Below are 25041 nucleotides of genomic sequence, written 5' to 3' on the forward strand. Positions count from 1 at the left end.
AAAAAAAAGAGCTTAATGTTCAAATGAATAAGGAATGAAGATGGATGGGTAGTGACAAGAATTAATACCTTTCCCTTTTCCCTATTCATTCTTTGCTTCTGTATTTCAAGAAATCTGCAAATTCTTTGGCAGAAGAATTTGAATGAGCAGAAGCTGTGATAAAGTGCTGAAGTCTTTTTTTAGATAAAATGGTTGCAAGTAATGAGTTCAGTGTGCTGCTGTAGCTGCTATCAGGAGAAAACACCCAGCTGCTACACACATTTACAAACTTTTAAAACTCTTAAGTTTTATTTTTAATAAGGTACTTGTAGAGGACAATGGTTTACCCAGAAAACAAGGTAGTGTTTATGGTTTGTATGCTGATTAACAATTTCTGTGTTCATCAAATAGTCTTGAAAATCTTGACTAATAAAATTATTTCATAATCAGGCCAGGTTTTATGATTCAGAGTGATTGCCTTAGCCCATTTGCAGGACAAAATGTATCATTTGCATTTGTTGGAGTGTCATGTAAGATTTCTTCACTTTATTCCCTAATTTAAAGAACAGACATAATGACATTTGTGTTCTCTCTCAGTGGTGACATCAGGAAATCATCTAAATCTAAAACTGTCACTCTAAATAATCTGAAATTGTCAGGTCAGTTTGATTGGGATAACAGGACCTGTGAGAGTTACTCAAATGAATGGGGTCCTGAGATCTTTAATAAATCAGAAGTTAATAATGATCAAGCTATAATGGTTCTAGGCTGCTTTATTCTTAAAATAATTTCTATGGGCCTTTAACATAATTTATTTTATACACAGTGATTGACACTCACCAAGCACCTTCGAAGACCTTTCCTCCACCTTGAGAAGTGCATTGAGAAGGAAAAGATCTTGTGAAAGAGGTAATTAATAATTAAAACAATTTAAAAACGGAGAGTCAGCTCCTAGAGCATAATTTTGTTGTAAGTTAATTTCCTACAGGACAGAAAAATGCAACCACTCCTTTTTGTTATTTACACCTGACTTCTCTGTTTTCCATCAGCTTTATTATCAGTGAAAATAATGGCCAGTGAAAAAAACCCTCTAATACTGAAGCTGAGAAAGAGTTCTCTTATGACAAACTGCAATCTAATTTTGTGGCTAAGCTGGTTCCTTTTATATGTAATTCTAATGCTTTTTTACAATAAACACACATTACCAGCATCTGGAAGCCTTTTAAGATCTTTTTAAAACATCTTGGCATACAAAACAAGTTGTAGAGAACTTGTGTTTGCCACACAGAGGTGTCAGGCTGGGTGCATGTGGAGAATTATACCTCCACACTCACCTCTTTCTCAAAATATGTTATATTCAACTATTTCAAGAAGTCCTAGTCTTTCATGCCAACCTGTATTCAGTGAAGCTACCCGTATCTTTGTGGGGAACAAGGCCTAGGTTTTGATATGAGGATACCACACTGAAGAATGGTATGTTTTTCTGCCCCATGACGTGTTATTCTCATGGGTGAACAAACATATAACTGAGGAAATGCTGCGAGACTGCAAGTCTTCTGTCTTTTCTTTTGCCAGAAGATGGCATTAACAATTTAGGATTCTTGAAAACCTCCTCTTAGTTTTCACAAAGCCCGTTTATTTTGATGAATTGTTTGCCAGTTAGTGAAAGCATCTTCAGACACAAAGATCTCTCATCTAGGGTTGGATGAATAAAAGTATTTTATCAATAAGGAGAAAGATATGCCTTTTTTTTAGAGCATCAGTGATTGAAAGGTGAGAAGAGTTTCACTGGCAATTGCAGTTTTCCCTGAGTTCTTTCATGTTTGAACCACACAAAATCTTTTAGCAATTGTCTACTCTTGAGTTTCAAAGTGATCAAAAATGCTGATTTTCTCATTATGCCAACGCCTAATTTTTTTTCCTGTGGTTAATTAATTTATTCCTCCTTTATTAGTGAACGGGTTTTTTTTTTCCCTTGCTTGTGAAATTCCTGTCCTGTCAAAAAGGAGTTGGTGGAGTTATCCCTGAAACCACTCAGATCCAGTAAGATTTATTCTATCTGGAAAGGCAGATCTCAAGTCTCATTAAGAGGCCAGGTCTCATTAAGAAACCATTTAGTTGCTTTCACATGGCAGAGAGCCTTAGCTAATTAGCCACAGAAGCTGCTTACCTTGCTCTTTTAGGTTCTGCAGTACCTACATTACTTGGATTTTCCTAATGCCAAGAATTCTTCTGACTTGTCATTCCATATAATGACAACCTGTTATTTCTAGCTGTTTCAGTATATTTTGTTTCATTTTTAATTAGAACCTTGACCTTCAAATTTGTAATTCTCTTCCCTTGTCTGCTGTTCCTTTTTTAGAAAGTGTCTCCATTGTTTTCCTTTTTATTCTTTTTTCTCTCTCCTGTGTTCACCATTATAATTTGAACAGAGGTTATTACTGAATTAGTGTCTTTGGACACTCTGTATTTTATATAAGAATATATAGGAGATGTAGGTGTAATCTAGGATACAGATAGAGAGTAGACAAAGTAAATTTATTTGATTATTTTTGCCTTTAACAGATTCTCAACAATTTTGAGATTGGTATTTTGGTCTTGAATTCTAGTTGCTCCTTTCATCAAACAGAAGCTTCCCATGGCAGTGCATATAGAGACTTGCACAGCACCTGTACTGGTTTTACATCTAAAGCTACCTTATCTAAGAAAGGGAATTTTTCCAAAATGTATTTAATTTAAGTCTCAGGTTCCTGTGTGTTTTTATATGTTAGAGAAGTTTGGCAAGTGGAGAATACTTGTGAAACCCTTGCACACATGTGGTATTTAGTCTCCCTGATCTCTGTTTGCTGTCCTCTCTGTCAGTTTTGACTTCCACCTTCCAGGATCTATTAGTCTCAGCAGTGACTCTACCTCAGGATTCAGAATCACGTTATCTACAGATTAAATAAATTCACTTACTTGTGAATTTGTGGGTCATGTAGTTCATTGTTGTTGAATCTCATAATTTTACCTAAAGCATGGACTGTAAGTAATTTTAAATGTTCCCTACTGTACATTTTGGCCTCTGTAGTATCTTATACAGTCAGCACTTTATATATTAATCCATATGATTTTATTGTTATTATTACTACAACATAATGTAATAATTAATTACATGGACTCACATTTGGGCATGACCTTCTATAATGTCATTGTAGAGAGCCTTGAAAAGACTCTACTCTGAACTGCAGGGAGGAAAACTTAAATGACTTGTTTTTGTTGAGTCTTACTGTCACCTCCAAACATGAGTAAGAGCAGTATTTGTTAAGGTTCTAGACTGAACAAACATATGAGAAGGCAGTGGGCAGCAAATACTTGAAGTGCTATCATTTTTGTGTTTTATGGAAGAAGTAAAAATATCTGCAGATATTAATCCATTGGCATACAGACAGCTGCACCATGCATTGCCAGTAAGACATAAGTGAAGAAGTTGGGGGATTTGGGGCATACTTTTCAGTGATTCATGTTTCTTTTCTGGGTTTCCCAGGAATGCAAGTATTGCATTCCAGTGGCATATATAGATTTAGAGAAATGCTGTCTTTCAGATTTTGCAGAATTGTTTTTTTGGTTTTTCTGTCAAGGAGACTCAGAAATGCTCAGAGGATTCATGAAACAGAAAGGTACACAACAAAACTGCAACTTTGCTATAGTTCATCTGTAAGATGAATGGTCTTAATTAGGCAGCTTGAGGTGAGAACAAGTACAATTTTTTCTCCTCTGGTTAGTTAACCAGGGGTATCTGAACCATGTTAGACCATGTGCCTTGATATTAAATTGACTGTCTAAAATTAGGCATTTTACATTCTATAGCTTGAGGACAGGGTTTCAGTAGCTGTGGCATTCATCAAGTAGACATCAGGCGTGTAGGAACTCTGTGGCAGTGAGTAATATTGCCTTGTGCATTTCTTACATGTTGTATATTGTATGTAATTTTAAAATACAGTTTCATGGATAAAAGATGTGTTTCATGTTTTACTTTATTGTTGTTATGGCTATTTTCTTTAGTGTTTGTCAGTCTAGTGTATGTAAACTTGGAGTTAAACAAGCTTGTAACCTAACTGCAAGTAATGGCATCAGGAAACGTGCAGTTTCTTAATTAGTAACTTTGTCAGATGTGGTGTTTCATATTATTTTAATGTTTATTTTGTTTAATTTCTTGTAGGCTCTACGTTGAAGATGGCATCATGCCTTTACGAATGCCTTTGTGAAGCAGAACTTGAAAAATACTATCCCCACTTGGCTGCCTTTGGTGTTGAGACAATTGATGAGCTTGCCGAGGTTGCCCTGGAAGATTACTCCAAACTGGGGGTCCATGACATAAATGACCGCAAACGTCTTTTCCACCTCATTAGAATAATCAAATACACACAAGAAGAAGGCGCTGCAAACTTAAGCAAGCAGGATTTTCAACCACATGGCCTTTTCATTCAGCCTCAGGTGACCAAGCCGGGACCCCGCAGACAGCTGCGTTTCGAGTCCTTTTGTGGAGAAAATGATGGAACAGTTAAAGACTCTGAACCGGAGCTGTATCAGTCATCTGATTTCAGTGCCAATGAAGAGAAGGATAGTGTGGGGGAAATGCTGGGACACATCCCACCACACAATCCAGAACCAATCAGATTAACTAGAAGAGACCTAAATATTGCTGGAATAGGTACAAAAAATGACCTGAGCTGTCCAACAGTTTCTGATGATATTGCTCCTCTCCTGGGTGATTCTGAAGTTCCTATTGTACAAAGAGTAACTCATATTTCAGGGTATAATTATGGACTACCTCATTCCTGTATCAGGTAATAATCACTCACCTTTATTTTGCTAATACTTCAGGTTAGTCATAATTGATTCTTTCTTAATTGTGGAGCAGAATCTGTGTTCCTCACCTCCAAATAAGCAATCCAAGCACTACAGAGCAATGCAAAGTCTTACAGAAAAGAGAGATATTAATAGGCATTTCCAACTCTCCGAGTCTTATAGAAGGCATCATCTGAATTTGACCAGCTGCTACTCACCAAGGTTGTCTAAGAATAGTCTTTATTGTCTTTCAGGATTTAAGGCTTTCTTTTCTTGGTATTTGAGCCAATCTTTGTCTTTCCATGGGACTATTTTTTTAAAACATTATTTTTCCAAAATACGGAATTGCCTGTTGTTAAATTTGTCAAGCTTTTCTTGGTAAAAAGGATACAAGCTTTGATGGCTATATTTGTTTATAAAGAAATTTATGAACTGAAGATTTAAAAGGAAGCAAAATGAATGCAGCTGGGAAGGGTTACAGACCTGGTGGTGAAAGGGATGCCTTGCAGCTGCTCCCTAGGCATGTGATCTGTAACTTCCATACTTTTCCCAGTGTTTGGTACTGAAGGGGCTGGGGTTATCATGAACCACTGATAAATCTACCCTGGCAACATTTTTAAAGCAGTAAATATTTTTTTCCTGATTCACCAGAGGCACGTGCGCCCCTACCCACATAATACCAGTATCTAGCTTTTGCAATGCAGTCATGGTAGTTAATATGCAATGAAAAGAGGTAGTTTTATGAAGTTAGGTCTGGTCTGGGAAGGTTGTGGAGAAAGATTTGGTGTCAATTACAGCTCCCACCTGGAGTGCATGTAGTCTGGAGGGATAGATACTGCTGCCACGGTGGAAAAGTACTAAGCTGACATAGTAAGTAGAGCACTTAACTGAAAGGCGAGACAGGTTTATAACTCTCCTTAGCTGGAAAAAAAATTCATTCCCACCTTCTGGAGAAGTGTACTAACTTCCAATATATATTGATATCTGGGTGTATTCTCTGTCTCTTCTGGAAGATGAGCCAATGTGCAACTAAAAGGACAGGATTTATAATCTTGGCAAATTAAAAAATGATACATTATTAAACCTAATGCCTCAAGTAAAGCAGTTAAAGATTTTTAATCCTTCAATAGAGACATGTTCTTCATTGTTCTCTCTTTCCTTGTTCTCTTCTTTTGCAAGCACATTCATCTGTACTAAGCATTATGGCTCATCTCGTGGGCTTTCTGCATCCTCCTCCTGAAATGCCTCAACTTAATTTTCTTGCGTTTGGAGAGTTGAGCATTTCAGGCAGGCTTGGAGCAGCATGCTTACACTCAGGTTTGATTCCTGTTTTGCAAATGCTTAACTGCTTTGCTGAATCCATCCATTCCCATGGCACCTTGGGATTTGACCACTGTGAAGGCTCACCTAATCTATGAGGAGTATTGGAAAACACAGATACTATTTCAGATAGCAGAAGGACAAAGAACTCTTTTAATATGTTCAAATTTATTTTAAACTTGCCCACAGCAAATAACTTGATTATGCAAAGACATAATTGTCCTTCTGACCTATTATTCAGTTAGATTTCTGATGATCTGTGTCATGACTGTTGTTTGACTTTTTTTCCTAGTAATGAAACATAGTTTTATTGTAAAATACAATTTATATTTTAAAAGAGTTAGTAAGAAATACAAACTTTGGGTTCAGCATATAGAATTAATGTCCATTCTATTCCCATACAAAATAAACTCAACAAAAATGTTCCTCTGTACTAGAAAAAAATATTCCTTTTTTCTCATTACTGAGTCTCTAAATTTTCAGGTTTTTTTTTCTCCAAATACTGCAATCCTTTCTGCTTTAAGCACTTAGAGCACAACAGGCTCTTGCTGCAGGTCACCAATTATGCCCTCTGGCACCAGAATTAAACTTCAGAGCTTCTGATCATTTGTTGGATAACATTTGGTGCCTAGTGATATGCATAAGCTCACACCAGCTTATGGAGCATCTTATTTCAAGTGTCATTGCTTTTCTTTTCCGACAAAAGAATTTTCCATCTAAATGCACAGCCTGATCCTGGACTGCACGGGAAAGCTGTACTAAAATTAAAGGGAGTCTAGTGACAAATGAAGAATGCTCGTGTGGGGTCTTCAAAGACATATCTTGAGATTTAAATGTGCATCTCATGTGCTTCTGGGGAATCATGGAGCACAACAGCAATGATACCACAAGCATGTGGATGTTAATGAGATGTTGAGTAGCTTGTGGGTTACAGTTTGTTAGACAACTGGTATATATGAGTTTTCAGTTGCTACGCTAAGAGATTTTGGCACCTGGACAGTGTGGCAGAAACACTGCTTTTGGGCAAGTTGGGGCTGGATTATTTGAAATGCCAATCCCGGCTGAAAATTGTTACTGAGTTGGCTGAAGACAGCTTGAGGAAGGGAGAGATATATTGAATACACTTTGGTTAATTCAAACCTATTCTGTTCACAAAATGCTGTACGCAGCAGGTTAATCAATGAAACATGAAAACACCTCCTGTGTATGAGGTGTCTGGAAGGGGACTAAAGTAAAATTGCTGAAACATCAGAGCACAACTTTGTTTATGGTCGAAAACCACATAACCCTTTTATGAAAAAAGACCAAAGGGGAGACAAGGATGAGATCAGTATTTTTCTTTTTTGAGCTAAATAGGAACATGGTGATACTATCTGATTTGCCAGTTTCAGTCTTTTACTTGTAACCAGTTGGACAGTCTATAATGGGAAGAAAAAAGTCCAGCATGAGAGCAAAGGCAACTAAGTATTGTATCTTTTCCTTTTCAAGATCTATTCATATTTTCGTTGTACATGATTAAGTGATTAATCATGAGTGCAAATAATTGCACAAGATTAAATTTCATTTCATTAACTTGGACATTACGTCAGCTTCCATCTCATGTTTGTGTACAACTGAAAATATGTCAGTCCAGCAGCAAGTACAGGAGTGTAGCTGTACAAACATAACTATTCCTTTAACAGAAATGTACAGGAAGCATCAGTCTGTTTAGGAAAAATCATCAGAAACTGCATCATGTAAAAATGAGGTGTGTTATGGAGGTTTTTGATAGGCATTAAGAGCAGAAGCATTCTGTGGAAAATGTAACTAATTCAGGTGTATTTTAGATTCTGTTGTAACTTGATTTTAAAATGTTGTAGATCCATTACTCCATTATTGTTGTAGATCCAATACTTTCGACAAAGAGACTCCATGGACAGAGAGTGACAAAATCAGAGTGTGTGTCCGAAAACGTCCTCTCTGCCTGAGGGAGGAGAGACGTGGGGAGGCAAATATAATCACAGTGAAAGATCAGGAAACCCTACTTCTGCACGAGAGGAAGGAGGCAGTTGATCTTACACAATACATTTTACAGGTAACATTCTCCATTGAAGGTTGTGGTTATGGGCCAGTCACTTGCATGGAAGGGTAAAGCTGGAGTTTCCATGAGGGAAACCAGAAAAAGGGCTATTAGTATTTGTTATACTGAAACGGGTGGTGGGCTTTTGATTTAGCTCAGAGTTGTCTATATTTGAGTTGCTTCTGATTTATGCCAGACTGTGCCAGCAAAACTGAGCCCAGAATTTTAAGGTCTAGAAGTATGTCTCTTGGAACTTTGTATGTGGCAAAATAAGCCCTCTGCTACATGCCATTGCTGCAGGAGAAGTGCCTGCTGATGGCTTTCCAGGTACTTCAGTGAGGAGTTCCCTTTCAGTGTTTAAGCACTGTAGGTCTCTTTCAATGAATCATACATACTGTCATCCCCTCCCTTCCATTTTTCTCAAATGCTTTTGAAAATGAAGTTCCCTTTTGTCTTTGTCTCTTAATCCCAAATACTTTGTGCTGTCATAGTTCAAATTCTCACTTGTGACTGACAGCACCAGGAACAGAACTGATTGGTAGAGGCTGCAAGCTATTCTCACTCTGCTGAATGTTATTTTTACAATCTGGGCCCTAGTAACAACTGTTTGAAGTATCTGGTAAAATTTCAGATCTCTCTCAGGCCTAGTTCATGTGCCACCTTTTACAGTGGGACACATGCTGAATCATTTCCACAGACCCTGCTTCTTTGAGTCTGATCTGGAGTGTGGGAAGTTTTGATTTTCTTGCTCCCTTTTGAGTTCAGACAATGTTGCTTAGGAGCAGCTTCTTTCTTCTCTGGCACAAAACTTTTTAAGAACAGAGGCAATTATTCACAACTAAGTCACAAGTGAGAACTAATTTTGAGAGAGTCAAGAGTTGACTCTCAGTTCTTTTTACTGTTACAGTCTGACAGTACCTCTGTAGACTGATTCATTTCATGAATAGGTTTTCTTTAATTAGCTTTTTTTTGTTTCTTATTAAAAGAATGGCATGTTATGCTTCAGAGTGATGGGAAATTGAGGCATTTTTGTTTTCTTTTTTTTCTCCCTACCCTGAATCTCTTGACTGGTGTGTTCCTACATGATTTGTGCTGCATATTAAGTGTGCTAGATCACTCTCTACCTAATCCAAAGCTGTATGAAGTCACTGGAAAGACTTTCATTATTTTATTTTACCTTAGAATGGAGTTGGAGGGGAAGTGAAACATATTCATGCTCATGTAAAGATTATCTTTGTTTTTTAGCATGTTTTTTGTTTTGATGAAGTCTTCGAGGAGTCATGTACCAACCAGGATGTGTACATGAAGACAGCTTATCCTCTCATTCAGCATATTTTTAACGGGTAGGGCATCAGTGCTTACATTGGTTATTTTTTGTTTTGTTGTTTTCCAATTTTATGTCTATGCCTGAATTTTCCTTTATGCTTTTCATCTTTTGAAATGTACCTTCATTTCACGTTTGCCACATGCCTTCCCCCTTTCAGATGCAATTTTGACAAAAGTAAATCAAGGAAAACTTTCTTCACGCTAAGTGACAAATCTCAGTTACAGAAGGTGGTTAAATTGAACTCAATTGTAACAACGTGACAGCATGGTCAGGCTAGAATAAAAACATGTGCCCCAGGATTTCTGAGCTCTCATCTTCACTCTAACAAAGGCTCCTGTGTGGCAGAGCACACTCATCTGTAGAGAAATAGTGTTACCTCTTTCTTGAGACTACTGAGAAATATTTTTACATGTATTTGTACAGTTCACAAGGTAATAGAAATTATGAATAACCTTGTGATTTATTTTTGTTGATTTATATTTGCTTAGAGGTTTAATTGTAATTACATACTTCCTGATTAATGGGGAATTTATGGTGGCTTTACATGAGGCATCTTATTGCTATGCAAGGTTATATATATATATATAGAATATATACTTGAATATAATTACTTTGAGTCTTTGAAGGAAAATATGACATATCCATACTGAAAATTAACAAAATGGAGCATTCTGTTACTGAAAATCTCCAAGTGTCATCAACAGAGACCGAGTATCATGCTCTTGAGAAAAGGAAAGTGAGAACGGAGAATGAGGCTTGTATCTTGCTGTGCAGTAATCACTAAAGCCACAATTCTGCTGGTCCAGTAATGCCACCAGAAGAAATTATGCTATTTTTTTCCCAGTTTTCCCCTTACTTTTCCATCCCTCCTGCCAGCATTCATTTAATCTGACACCATGGTGAGGCCAGTCTGCAATCTAAACTGGCAAGAAATTGTTTGCTGTGATTATTGCAGCCCTACATTTTTACCCAGTCCTCTGCCAGGAGTACTGAGCCAGGTGCAAAATCTTTTTTTTTTAAAGGGGCAGGGAAAGAAAAGGAAAAGAAAGGAAGAGAGCCAGCACCTTGTGCTACATCAGATCTCTACTTGGAAATCATTGTTAAGCATCCTGCATTTTCCCAGAGAGGGCAGCAGACCAAACCTCATTGCTAAGGGGCTGCTATAGATAGATACCAGGATTGCAGAATATTATTTAATAGATATGAATGAATCAGATGTCTCACTGAACACATATGCTGTCTTCACAGAGGCAATGCAACTTGCTTTGCATACGGGCAGACTGGTGCTGGCAAGACTTACACCATGATAGGGAATCACCGGACCCCAGGACTCTATGCCCTTGCTGCCCAGGACATCTTTAGGTACCTGGAAGCATCACCATCCAGGAAAGAGCAAGTGGTTCTGATCAGTTTTTATGAGATCTACTGTGGACACCTTTATGACCTGCTAAATGGAAGGCAAAGGTATGATTTCCTACAAGCCTGTGGTTGTGAATCACTTGATTATTGTTTGGAAATCAATTCCTGTTTTCATGTGATTACATTTAACATACTAGCATTTATCGTAAATGTTATATATTTAATTAGGGTTGTTCACAGGAGATACTTGGGGAGACTAGCAAGTTCTGACAGTAGATACTGTGACATTGATAGGGACTCCTGGTTTGTTGTTTTGGGGAAAAATAAGGACTTAGGTTTGAGATACAAGTTCAGGCTCTTGCTTACACTGTAATAAGATAATAGCTGGACATCCATGGAAGAGAAACTAGCTTCTTGTGGCCAGAAGTTCCTGTCTTAAAATCATAGAACATTTTGAGGAGGAACCTTAAAGATCATCTTGTTCCACCCTGCCCTGCCCTGTCCCTGACAACTTCCACTAGACCAGGTTGCTCCAAGCCCCATCCAACCTGGCTTGAACATTTTTGGGCGTTGGATATCCACAACTTGTTTGGACAGCCTGTCATGTATCAACCATTGTGGAGTCCTTGTCTTTCCCTGGTCAAGCATAAACTGTGGCTGTCCCTCCTGCTGTGCCAGTGGAGATTTGGCTCTTGCCAATCCGGTCTCTGAAGATCCTGTTGATCTCCTAAGTGCTGGACTCTGCAGCAGAGCCAGCTCACCTTCTCCCTGGGCACCTTTGCCTGGCAGCCCAGTGACTTAGCCCAGCAAGCCTCTGGAGGTGATGCTGAAATATGACTCTAAGGCTGTAGGAGCTGCTTTAAAATCCTGTGCAAAAAACATTAGAATATGAATAGAACAAAATTTACAGATTGATGAGGACTAAGAGGAGCCTGAGATGTAGTTTAAAGGGAGACAGGAACTCTAACATGTAAACATGGTAATTTACTTCCCTGCTTTATTATGTTCTTGAACTAGCAGAAATGCATTGGTAATGTCTCTTTAGCAGTGAAATGTCAGTGGTACTTGTTATAAATTAAGTACCTCTTCAGCTCTGAAAATAAATTAATGACAGCAGGGCCTCTCCCCTGTAAGTAGCCCTGATTGCTTTTTCTCAGTGTCACAGCACAGACATGTGTTTTCATTGCTGCTTTCTGAGATTTCAGAGATCTTCTTTTTTACACTGTTCTCCTGTCAGGCTTTTTGCAAGAGAAGATGGCAAGCACGTCGTTCAGATAGTTGGACTGAGGGAGGTTCAGGTGGATTCTGTAGATGAGCTGTTGGAGGTAATGTTTGGGATTTGTTCTTTGTCTTCTGCAGCCCAATTTGCTTATTTGTGAGGTGTGTCACTTACAGAGATTATTTACTGTGTAGCACAAGTGTATGTTCCTGTTTAAGGCCCTGAAATTGGCAACCCCAGCAAGGCACCAAGGGGCTCTATTAAAAATGTCTTTATTCATTAAGCTGTTTCTTGTGTTAGCCACACGCTAACAGCTGTCACTTCTGCTGCCATTCCATAGGGAAAGATTCCAGAAGATAAATAGTGTCCCAGTAAGGGACCTTGAAAGCTGGATATGTATTTTCTCCCAGTGTGGTGTCTCGTGGGTCTATGAACTTAGGTTTTTGTACATAAAAGATATGTGGTTTTTGCACAGAATATATAAATTTGAAAATTATTAGAAACAGACATTAGAAAATACTAAAGATTGAGATATTTTGTCTGAATTAGGATTAAAATGCTGCTTATGTGTGTGCATGATAACAGCCAAGTAAAATTAAGATTTTTAAACAGTAGCTTAAACATTTTTAAACATTCACCAAGAACAAGGCTTCAATTTTCTTGCCTACCTGGCTGAGCTCTAAAAGGACACTGGCAAATTTTCTGTATTGTCTTGCAGCAAGCAAGCTGATTAAATCTACTTTCTATTTAGCCTGACTTTGCATAACTTAATTTTTTTTTTTATTTTCATAAGGAAGTGTCAATTACAAGTGCCTGATACTGTAACTGGCTCGTTAAAATTGTCATAGTGTTGTCCACTGATATTGCACTCAATTTAGTTGTTCATCTTCCCATTAACTCCAAGCTTCAGGACAAGCTGGTGATACTTCTGCAAGTTAGGGTGCAAATTTACTACATGGTTGATTTGCAATTCCTTGGTATTGCCACATTCCACACACAGAAGAGCTATTAAATTACTTAATTTTTACAGATATCCTGAGGGGAAAAAATACATTGTTCACAGGCCCTTTTGAACACAGAAATGTCACTGGCTTGACTCAGAACTTCTGAGTATTCTGCAACAGATATATGGAAATATATCATATGGAGCTTTGAATGCATCCCTGGTTAGTCACTACTCATTGATGTTGGCTTTGATTCAGAAATTGTCTTCACTTAGCACTGATGTAAAGCTCCAAAGCTGCACTGGATGGTTATGTTGCTCGTTGAGAACTGGCCACTGAAAAGCGTGAATAACTCACATCTATCAGCTGAGAATGTATTGATTTTGCTAGGCAATATTTTGATTTGTTCTTGCAGCTAGAAGCAAAATTAATGGCTTTTCTATGAATGCCCTGCTGCAGTCAATGTTAGACTTTCTGCAACAGTCCTTAAAAGTTTTCAAAAAAGAATTATCCAGATTTGTATCTTGAAGGAGCCTTTATCCTTCTGCCTTCCTTCCCTCCTTGTTTTCTTGTTTCACTGTTTTGTTGAGAATAATTAATCTTTTAGTTTGTTCCTTACTCTGGCATAATTTTTTTTTTAGTTTTGGAAATACAGAAAGGTTTTTGCAGTTCATAAATTTGTATGTGACTTTCTGGATAACTGTACTCATCTACTACATAAGAAAGTAAAATTTTAAAAGAACACAAAATATAGTCAAACTCATAAGTCTCTTAGATTGTATCTGTAGTACTAGAAAAGTATGCCAGCAATATAAGAAAGAATTTAATTTTATAATTTTAATATTTTGCAAATAGGAGTGAGTGTGTGCAACAGATTGTTACTAGCAGTGTAACTCTTTAAGCAGTGTAGCTCTTTAAGCTCTGTAGTATCACTACAAGCAAGTCCATGCACAAAGCTCTGAAAGAAATATTGGAAGGGATCCAGTCTACCTCTACTGCCTTGCACCAAATCTTAAGGCTGTAGTGCACCTTTCCTCACAATGTTTCCTCACCTTAGGAGGACAGGATCTCTTTCTGAGAGATTGTGGTTTTATTTACAATTCATTTGGATTTTGTCCCCCTTATTTTGCAGGTGATTTTGAAGGGAGGAAAAGAACGTAGCACAGGAGTTACTGCTGTCAACTCAGATTCCTCTCGGTCTCATGCTATCATCCAAATTCAAATTAAAGACACAAGCAACAGGGCATTTGGGAGGTAAGACTGGAAGCAGAGGTGTTCAGTGCTGATGTCAAGCCCAGGGGCATCCAAGAGACAAAGAGGAGGTGTTAGTGCACAAGTGTGAGTTAAATTAGAAGACGGGGTTAAAAGAGATTACAAAAAGTTCCACAGTCCTTTCTCTGTTTCCAAGGAGAATGTTTTAGGCACATCTGCAAGAGCTTTGTCAAAATTGTTCATACAAATTTCCAGTGAAGGAGTTTGACAATCAAATCCATCCCCTCATCTTCAGTGTTTAATTTGGCTTAAGGTAGACACCTGCAGTGTACTTATCCACATGTGAACTCACCACCTTTGAAGTCAGTAGAATGAAATTGCCATTTCTGGGATCCCTGCAGTAAATTATGTCAGGTGCATTTGCCCCTCAAAGCATTTCTGTCCTGTAGTTGACTACAAAGGGAGTGTGGGATGACCAGCCCAGGTGGAGATGATTCCACAACAAATGTTTGCCTTTGGCCAGAAGAATCAGAGTACCTCACATAAACATCCATGATAATTTGAGTGTGTGACTCTGAGGCTATCTGCCGCAGACAGAAAGAGCGGTTTACTTACACTTGTGGCACCCACTTTATGTATTCAAAAATGAATTGTACCTCTTTCAGTCATCTTTTCTCCATAGTAAACAACCTCAAGAAATAGGTCTGAGGAAGAATGTCTGTGCATCTGCTTTACTGCCAAGTATCACAAAATCCGGCTAACACCTCCTTCCATTAGCTACCACGCTGTCTTCTTTCCCAGGATCTAATTTTGAGCATAAGACAAAATGGGGGGGCCACAAACACTGAAGAGAGCAAAAGACAGAACAGGCAGGCTTAGAAATAAAAGTATAGAGGTTTATGTAGGTGTGGCATTTGAACTGGGGGGCTTTGTGTGTCTGAAAGGGAGGTGGAGCTGAACTGAGGGAAGGGTGCCAAGATGTGCCCATAAAAAAAGTCAGGGGTGTTACAGAAAAAGAGAAAGGACAAAGACAAAGATACAGTGCCACAGTCAGTACAGCAGCTGGCACCCAGAGCTGGGAAGTGTGAAAGGGAGTAATGGAGTTCTGTAGAGAGAAACAGCAGGGATCACTGAAAGCTCAGTGTATTACTTGCTACACTGGAAATTTCTGTTGTCCTGAATTTCCATTTGACATGGCAGTTGTCTGTTTTACCTGGAAGGAGAAATCAAAACATTTACAATTTGTTTTAGCCCTGTTCTTAGGAAACTGCACACACAGTGATTATCTGGAAAGATGAATGTGTTGTACTTTACAGAGCTTATCCATTAAACTGTGGAGCACTGTCATTGCATGTTACTACACTTTATATTATTTAATGTTAAGATGCTCTGACACGGTTCCCGCTCCTATGCTTATTTTGGTATCTCAGATATTTCCAATGGATGTTTCCTATTGTTCAAAAGTAGTTATTTCTAATCACTGTTCTAATGCCATGTGTTTCAGCCTGCTGGTTTAATAAAGAAAAAAATAAGAGGGGAGAAAAGCCCCTAAGATAAATGCAACTTTGTTTTTTCTAGGATATCATTCATTGACTTGGCTGGCAGTGAAAGAGCAGCTGATGCCAAAGAAAAGGATCGACAAACAAAAATGGAAGGAGCAGAAATAAACCAAAGTCTTTTGGCAGTAAGCTACTATTATGTCTGGGGAAAGTTTTGTATTTAATTACTAGCATGTGTTTTAGGATAAAAATGAACCACAGAATAATGTATGCATGTATTCCATGGAGAGGAAAAAATAACCAAGGTACTAAGTGTGTTCAGTTTAATACCTCTCATGACTGAAAAACAATTTAAGAAGGAAGAGATATCCTTATAAAAATTAAGTATTTTTAATCCGTTCTTACTGCCAGACAGGTAAGCATAGTATGGACAATGTTACATGTAGTATAAGTGTCCCACATTTAATATAGAAGGTATTGGCCCTTCTAAAGCATACTGGCTTGGAATTGCCATGTTTGTTTAATGAAAGCATATCTGTTCCTGCCAGTTATTTTTACCACTTAGGCTTCTCTTTCAAAACAGGAATAAAGGACTTAAGAGCATAAAAAAGATCAATTTATGTGTGGGGAGAAAGGAACAGGAAGAAATGCACTCCTGAGGCAAAGTGTCTTTTTAAGTGTCCTTAGGCAAAGAGGGACAAAGGAGCAGAAAAATGCCATCTAAGATAAAACAGAAGTGCCTAAAAGTGTAAATGCTGCAGAAAGGTTTGCACCTCCTCTAATGCAAACAAGCAGGGCTCAGTGGTGACTGGGGGCTTCTCTAAGCCAGGCTGAAGGTGATTTAGGTTCCCAGGGTAGGAGCCAGCAGAGCAGAAGTCTGCACACAGCTGTACCTCTTAGTGTGTTGTAAATAGGAGGTAGCTTGCTCTGCTTTGGGAATGTAGATGCTCTTTTGCACAGAGGCTCTTCCTGCACTGGAATATTAGTATTTGTGCTGGGGAGGTAGCCTGAGAAGTGAATGTGTTTCTGTACTTCATGCTTTCTTGGGTACTTGCTGGTGAATAACTGAGTGTCATGGGGAGTTGGTACCTCTATAGAAAGAATTCATCTGATCTTGAAGGTCTGCTCCAGCCTAAACAATTGTGTGATTCCTGAGAATCCTAAGCCCATGAAATTCTTTTAAAAGAAACTGTAAAATCAGAGTCTGTACATTTTTGGTATTGTGTGAAGCTAAGAAGATACCTGGACAATCTACAAGTAGTGACTGAATTAAATATAAAAAACAGCTTTGGGTAAATCTTTGTAACCTGCAACCTGTAAAACCTAGCTCTGGCCTCAATGATCATAACACTCTGTTCAGACCTTTTAACCCATGAAATCTCAAGTCTGCTGCTGGTTGGAATATTCATGTTTTCAAGTGGAAGACTTTCAGACACTGCAACTATGAGAGCCAGACTAAAGAATTACAATAGTTTAATCTCTTACTTGTTACAGGTGCAGTTTTTGATAAAATGCTGTGAAAGTGAGAATAAGTGTCATTTTCAGTGGGAGTTTGTAGAATGTAGAAAGGCTGTAAATGCTTGATGGCAGTATCACCATGACAATACTGTAATCTGCTATCTCGAGAAGAAAGAAAATAAGAGAGGTAGCTCAAAAAGCTCTGTCCTTTGGGTACACCTGCACTGCAAGCTGCAGCATAGTCTAGGCTACACCCAGTCTGGCTTCAGACTAGCTAGATGTAGTGCAGGCAGCAGCTCTGTGGAGCTCCATGTGTGCTCAATGTGTGTGCTTGCTCCTGCCTGTTGCCCACGGGGCCAACAGGCAGGGCACAAATTGACCTTGCAAGGGACAGCACATAATAGGAGTCAAAGTGACACAGGACCTGGGTAGGCTTGGTTTGATGTTGTTCAGATCCTTGCCAGTGCATGACTGATCTGTTTTCCTCTTCTGTTTTTTCTTTCTTTTGGTAGCTAAAGGAATGCATTCGGGCGTTGGATCAGGAACAAGTGCATACTCCTTTCCGGCAAAGCAAGTTAACTCTGGTAAGATGAGCAGAAAGCAAGAGGAGAAGTTTCCCTGCTGAGGACAAAAATAAGCAAAAAATCAAATAAATAAATAAATAAATAGATGGCATAGTTCAGTAACTGCTTCCTCTCTTGAGGAAGAGAGGAAATGCATAGCTTTTGTAAATTTTAATTTTAAAGGTAATTGCAGAATTAAAGTCAACTGCCAATTTCCTCCAGCCAACAGTGGGGACTGGCATGGGAAAAAAAGAAACAAACCAAGATCTGAAACCAAACAAAACCTCAAAACCACCTTCCAGACTCATACAGCGTTACCATCCATCTCCCCACAGTCTGAATACAATCCTGCATCTTCTATTCAATTACTGTTCTGGGAGCTTTCATCAATAGTTCTTTACTTCAGTTGTAACTTTTGCTTTATTCCTTAAACCGTATTGCCACCCTTGCAGCATCTGGAACAAGGGCTTGTTTAGAGCTCTAATTAATACCTGCATTCATTTTAAACTATAAACAAATAAAGGCAAGAAAAACTAAGACACGAGGACTACATTTATCAAAAAAATTAAAAATCACTACCTCATGTTGAATTTCTTCTGTAGATGTTGTTCATTTACAGGATGTACAGGAGACATGAACTACTAAGAACCCAATTTCTTTTTCCTTCAAACTCTAGGTGCTGAAAGACTCTTTCATTGGCAATTCCAAGACATGTATGATAGCCAATGTTTCACCAAGCAACCTAGCTGCAGAGCACACCCTGAACACTCTGCGATATGCTGACAGGTAGGAGGTGAAACTCAGTTCTTGCCAGGGTGAAAATCACAAAGTAAAAAGCAATGTGTGATGTTTGCCATTACATTTTATTATAGCTGAATTGAAAAAGTTGATTTAGGCAAGAAACAGAATCTTTAAAAAGCTAATAAAATAGTTTCTTATTCCAACTCTTATATTTTGTCTTAAATTTTTTGGGTCTTGTAAGTACTTTCTGATGGCTGCTTTCAGTGATGAAAATATCACTGAGTGTCCTGTAACTGCAGGATTACTGACCTTAGCAATCAAAAGTTTTGATTTAGTTTTGTATTTTGATTCTACTTAGAATGTGTCGCCCTCCCTCCTACAGAGCAGGAAGTAAATTACAAGCTGTGCAAGGCTGGTCTTAAAAGGACAAGAGACAACTTGAGGGGCAAGAGGAGCACAGGGAGGGAGCAGCTGAGGGTCAGGGTGGTAGGCAAAAGGGTGATACCAGTCAATCATCTCTTCCAGCTGTACTGCTGAGTCTGATCCAGGAGCAGACTCGCCTGAGCTATGAAGCCCCATTGCAACTACTTCAAAAGTCCTGCTTTGAGCCTTGTGGGACTTTGTGATGTGCTGTGTAGGACACTAGCTGGTTCTGCTGCATTATAATGTGTGGAAATGCACTTGCACTGAAACTGAGGCCATTTCCACTCACTTGACCCATTTTGCACTGCTCAAGGAAAAGCTTAAAAAGACTGCTATAGATTTTTCCAAAAGTCCAGGAATTTTAGCAGAAGGGTTTTGATACATGTGAAGATCAGAGACAGAAAACAAACCACGATGTTGAATTCAATATTTAGTCTTAGTATGTGAAAGCATTAGTTTGTTCTGGAGATGCTGTTATTTATCTGAAAGCCTGACATCTTCTAAATCCAGCCTCTTTTTTACAGGGTCAAAGAGCTGAGGAGAGGGATTAGATACCCTGCCCCTGTCACAAAAAGGCGTCGCAAAGCTGGAACTGTATCTCCAAGGCTTATCCCAGGCTCTCCCTTTTTGCCACCTGGGGAAAAGAGTTCTCCAAAGAAAGTGAAGCTAGGCCTACAGCATCCCTCAAGTGCTGCAAAACCAAAGGCATATCCTGCAACACTCCAGCCACCTGGTGTCCCTCTTACCTCTACCCCCAAGGGAACTGGCAAAGGACATGCCTACATAGAAGATACCAGCACTCCCTGCTTCCACCACACCACCCCAGTTAAGGGAGTCCTAGAAATAACACATCCCCTGAAGAAAAGTTACCTATCCCCCCTCCCTGAAAAGAGTTCCTCAGTGGAGGATTTCATTGCCAAAGAGGAGAGTGGCCAGCAAGACAAGTATATGCAAAACAGAACACCTGTCCAGTGCCTGAAAGTTCAGACAGTGCAACCTCTTCAGAAACAATTTGTTCCTAATGACGATAATTCCTCTGGAGATGGCAATCTGCAAAGCGAACAGGAATGGGGAAATACTTTTGCTAAACAGTCTGTTGAACCGTGGACATATCTGCCTCCATATCAGAAGGAAAGGGAAGAGCATTTACGTCTTTATCACCAGCAGTTTCAGCAACCCCCTATTCTAAAGCAAAAATTGAACTATCAGCCCCTTGAAAGGTTTTTAATGCAGTACAAGCCCGAGGAGATTCAACTGAAGCAGGAGCTGAGCCTACCTCCAACTGAAGGGCAGAGCAAAGAGTGGATACAGCAGGAAGATCTGGATGACAGTGATTTCAGTGAAGATTCTTTCTCACCTGTCTGTAGTCAAAAGAGTGTGAAAAGAGAAAATAGCAGCAAATCCAGTCAACATTCATTTTTCCTTCATGAAAGAGAGCAAGGAACCGAAGAGGAGCAAAAAGGCCAAAAGCGGCAGGATTTATTTTTTAAATATTCAATACCCACGGAAGATCACAGATTAGATGACAGCTGGGATTGTAGTGAGGGCCGCTCAGCAGTAGAGGAACCCATTAAAAATGCAGGCTGCAGCAAAACTCCTGCAGACTGGAGCTATGACTTAGCTGAATTCCCTCCCAGCAATACTGCAGAAAAACCTTACTGTCTGCAGGAAGATCCTGCTTGCAGCTGGAGAAATGGCAAGGACTTCCTAGCTGATCACAAAGAGAACAAGTCCAAACACAAACGTCTTGTTTACTCCAGTGAAGCCACCTTAACTCCAGAAATGGATGCTTCAACCCCGTGTGTATCTCCTGTATTGAAATCAGGAACTCCAGAGTGCAAAGAATTTGATCTCCAGCATGAGGAGAAGGAAGAATCCACGTTGGCTAAAAAGGCTACCCTTGTAGGAGGAGATGTAAATTGGAAAGCTCAAAAAAATGGAGTCAGCCACTACGTTTCCTCCAGTTGTTCCTCAGACTTCACCTCTGAGCTCATGACCCCGCCCCGGGTGTCATCTCTTGATGGTGAGGACACAACTAAAACAGAGAAAGCAACTTCCAACCAAGAGCAGCCCCACAGCGAGAAGCAGGTGCCAGACAGTGACACCCAAACCAGCTTTGAGGACGAGGGCTGGCAGTGCACCAGGAGCAGATCCATGACCGACAGCATGCTGGAACTGGCGGAGCAGCCCGGCCATGGGGAAAGGCTCTGTGCCCTGCTGGGCTCCTCTCAAGGCAAGAACAAGAAGCTGCCACCCACCTGCGGCCGTGTGAAGCCGTGCTGCTGCCACCTGCGATCAGTTTTGTCCAAGCAGGGGGTCCGGCGCAGTTTGTTTCTTGAACATGACCCAACAGAAACATCCACAGCTGGATCCCCAGCTGGATCCGCCGTCCCTGGGCCAGAGACCCCCTCTCAGGAGAGCAGCCGGCTGCAGCAGCCCAAGCCAGGAGCGAGGAATGAGGACCTCATCCATTTTGAAGACCCTGCCAAGTCATCATTCAGCAATGAGGAGACAGGGTTGCTTAAAAACAAGTCAAAGCAGAGTATTTTTACACAGGAGACTTTTGCTGCAGATGCAGGATTTGCAACCAAAGATAATAAGCCAATAGCAAATGCAAAATGCCCCTCACAGCTGTCGAGCAGCTGTTCTCCACGTGCTGCATCAGAGATGGGGAAACGGCAGAGGGAAGCCCTAGAAAAGGCACAGTAAGTCTTGCTTATCAGGAAGTTTGTAGTGAAACTTAGGAAATCTGGACATGTGATACATTTGTGGTTTTTTGTATGTCATACTCCTATGTACTTAAAAAGCCAATGGTTAATCATTCTATTAAATAATTATAAGATTCATCATAATTTACAGTAATTATCTTAAAAATATATGGTTGCTTTTATTTAGAGATATTTTAAAATCTCACAGGAAGCCAATTATTATATTGTTCTAGGATAATGCTAGAGGAATAAATATTATAATACAAACTACATTAAATGGCTTACTATAAGCTGTAAAGTACCTAAAATATATCAAAACCTTTCATCAAGAATCAGGTTATAGCTGTTTCATCAATGAAAAGAAAAGCTGCTAGGGCAGCTGAACAGTCACTGAAGATGTAGATATAAAGCTTCTGAGTACTCTGAGCTGCCAATGTCAGGTCCCAGGGACTGGGCTGCATTCCCTTGACTGAAAATTCATTGTTGGTCAGTGGAACTTGCTCAGAGGAATCAACACAGCACTGCTTTCCTGCTCAGCCTGTTTCTCACTGGAATTACTTACAGACTCACGGCCATAAACCATTTCACCTATTGATTAGACACAATAATTAGTTGTGCTCCTTGATTCTCCTACAGTGAAAAGCAGTTGTGTGCTGCCTGTGCTAAGGAGGGGCTGTGGTCACTCCTCTGTGAGCAGCCCTCAGTCACCCAGCTCATCCTGAAGCCCACACCAGTGCAGTCCAGTGCACTTCATGGAGCACTGGTGTGCCCTTCCTGAGTGCCAGGGACCCAGGACAGCAAGGCTTCCTCTGGAGTATTCCTCTTTTTGAAGGTTTATTGAGGCCAGCTGTGATTACAAGCAGTGATTACACTACAGGCTGTGTAACCAGTGTGTGTTTTTTGTTAATCAGAAAGGCTCTAATTCGTGCTCATCAGCAGCAGCTGGATGAACTGGCACACCTGTGCTTCAAAGAGGAGTGCTTGATAAATCAGATGTCAGCAATGGTAAGTGTTTCAAATGATGGTTTTGGTGGCCATTGAGCTTGCATAAATTAATCTTAGAGATTATTAACTTGAATTGGTGTTGTGCTGTTCCTTGTCAGTTCAAGCCTTTCTCCAAGGCTTGTCTTAGTCCTGGGAGAGGCCTCTCATTTTCAGTGCCTGCTGTGTTTGCCACTCTCCACTCTGACAGGCCCTTGGGGAGCAGGAGATGGATGGGCCAACCCTGAAGCCGTTTTCTCTGATAAGAGAGCCTTCCCTTATCTCACATCAAGGGGCAGACTGTACCAGACAGGCCATCTGTCCCTGTGACGTTTTAGTTCTTACAGGCTGGGACAAGGAAGCCAACCCCACAGAACAGAGCCCACCCCTAGGGCAGGACACTGGTGGGATTTGGCTCTTCCCTCTGGAAGCCTCTTTGCCTCTCACACTGCAGGTGTGCCTACAGCCTGGGCCTCGCTTACTCCAGTGTTCTGACCACTGTGGCTTGTGCCTCACACACTCTTGGCTTTGGTTACTCAAGTGTTTCTTGGCTTGTCTTTGCCTCAGATGACAGTGGTGTACCCTAGACCTAAAAACTGGCACCTGCGTGGTCCCACTGCTACCTAGGCAATCCCAGTTCTCTGTTTCTCCTGTATCCCAACAGATGCCTGTCACACCTATGTGAAAATCCAGACTATGAACATTTTCCAGTGAGAACTCCTGCCTTCCCAGTTCCCTCTGCTTCTCAGTAAAGCCAAGCTCCATTGCTGCATTGCATTAGCAAACCATTACAATTCCTGTCACAGTTCAGATCTGAACTACAGGGGACTCTTCCCTCAGGGACTTTGGAGTGAGGCCACCATGTGGCTTATTCACTGTGACTTCAAGCTGCATGTGCTGTTTTACAGATAACAAACAGGTCATAAAGCATCACAGGAGACATAAACTGTATTAGTTTTGTGGCAGACAATGCAGTGAAACAAAGCTATCTTTCATCTTCTTAATTTTTTTTCATCTTTGAGATTGTTCTTCTTAAGTCTGTTAGTCACTGGGCACCAGCTCTCCCCCCACATTTATTTGCCACTTGCAGCAAGCAGTTATTTTCAGGCTAGCAGAATTTTTACAAGCTTGCCAGGCCTCCCAGCAGTGCGTGAATAACATACCCTGTAGTTTTATTTCACAGCATGACCTTTTTTGGGTAATGAAATGTGCTTGGGCTTCATGCATCAGCTTCTCTCCTTCCATTTGCAGATGGTTTCAACTTCTCCAGCCATGAAACTTTGTCTGCAGGAGAAACTCCTGCCAAGATCAGACGCACACTGAACAAAGCAATATTTAAAGTGTTTAAGAAAAATATGCCACAGCAGCTGGGCTAGTCTTCATCGCTGTCCTGATTTCCCTGCAGGACAGAGATGCAGTGCAGGAGATACAGCTGGAGTACTGCCAAATAAGCTTTTGCATGATTGATTTTCATACACAGCAGCTGAATTTCCCAGCCCTGGGGAAGCTGACACCTCCCAGCTTCTCCGGCACAGACCTGTGAACAAAGGCACCAAACTACTCTCAGCTGGAGAGCCAAGCACGTCCAAGTACTCCCTTACTAACACAAGCCCTAGTTAAAAAAGGATGAAAACTCCAGTTTTAATCACAGTTCCATACTGGTTTTTATCCATGTGGCTATGAAAGGTAGAGTTCCCTGGGCTGAGGCTGGGTACGGTGCTAGAATTGCTCATGGCAGACCTGCAGCCATGGCCCCATGACCTGATGGGACATAAATCCCTTGTATCTCTCAAGATTGGGCTATAATGTCTGATCCATAGTGGCCTAGCTCACCATTTATTTTCATAATTAATAAATCCAACATGAGAGGTGTCAGGAACAGAGTTCAGTACATTGTAAAACTGGATGACCAGTCCCGGTACCAAACCTTTGAAAATCTAACCAGAGTAGAAGAGTGACAGCAGCTGTTTTATTTTTAAGCCACTACATGAGCTGTAATTTCACTAACAGATAAAACTACCAGAGTCAGTGAACCTTGGTATTTAGAGGCACTGACCTTTGTCTGTGAGGGTTGTGACTTAATAAGGAAATGCTGATTTAATCTACTAGTCTGCAGAACACTTTTACGTTCTGCTGCAGTGTAAAAAATAATCTGATTTTTTTCAACCTACTGATACTGTTCCTTACTGTTTCCTTGTGCCTTCCTTGCCAGGATTTTCAGAATTTCATGGCCACGCTGGATGAAATCTTGGTGCTGAAGTCAAAGTGTGTCCAAACAATGCGAGCCCAGCTTCAGCTCTGTTCAGCCTCCCCTGGCACTGACAAATCACATCAAACACGTCCATCCGTTTAGACCTTCTCTGCTTGCACATGCACTGGAGCAGCTACAGGAAACGCCAGCCAGCACTTTGCTACACCT

At 40.2% G+C, this 25041-nt stretch overlaps 1 protein-coding gene across 1 annotated transcript; it reads left to right on the plus strand.

Moving 5' to 3' along the window:
• Nucleotides 1–4194: 4194 nt before the first annotated feature.
• On the plus strand, nucleotides 4195–25041 carry KIF24 (kinesin family member 24). The gene is made up of 12 exons (XM_058044198.1): nucleotides 4195–4808; nucleotides 8014–8203; nucleotides 9434–9531; nucleotides 10764–10979; nucleotides 12112–12199; nucleotides 14170–14291; nucleotides 15828–15933; nucleotides 17719–17790; nucleotides 18446–18555; nucleotides 19458–21638; nucleotides 22553–22646; nucleotides 24835–25041. The coding sequence occupies exons 1-12, from the start codon at nucleotides 4195–4197 to the stop codon at nucleotides 24973–24975; spliced, it is 4032 nt and encodes a 1343-aa protein (XP_057900181.1). The 3' UTR covers nucleotides 24976–25041.

This window comes from Melospiza georgiana, chromosome Z, assembly GCF_028018845.1.
Source record: "Melospiza georgiana isolate bMelGeo1 chromosome Z, bMelGeo1.pri, whole genome shotgun sequence".
Lineage (NCBI taxonomy): Eukaryota > Metazoa > Chordata > Aves > Passeriformes > Passerellidae > Melospiza > Melospiza georgiana.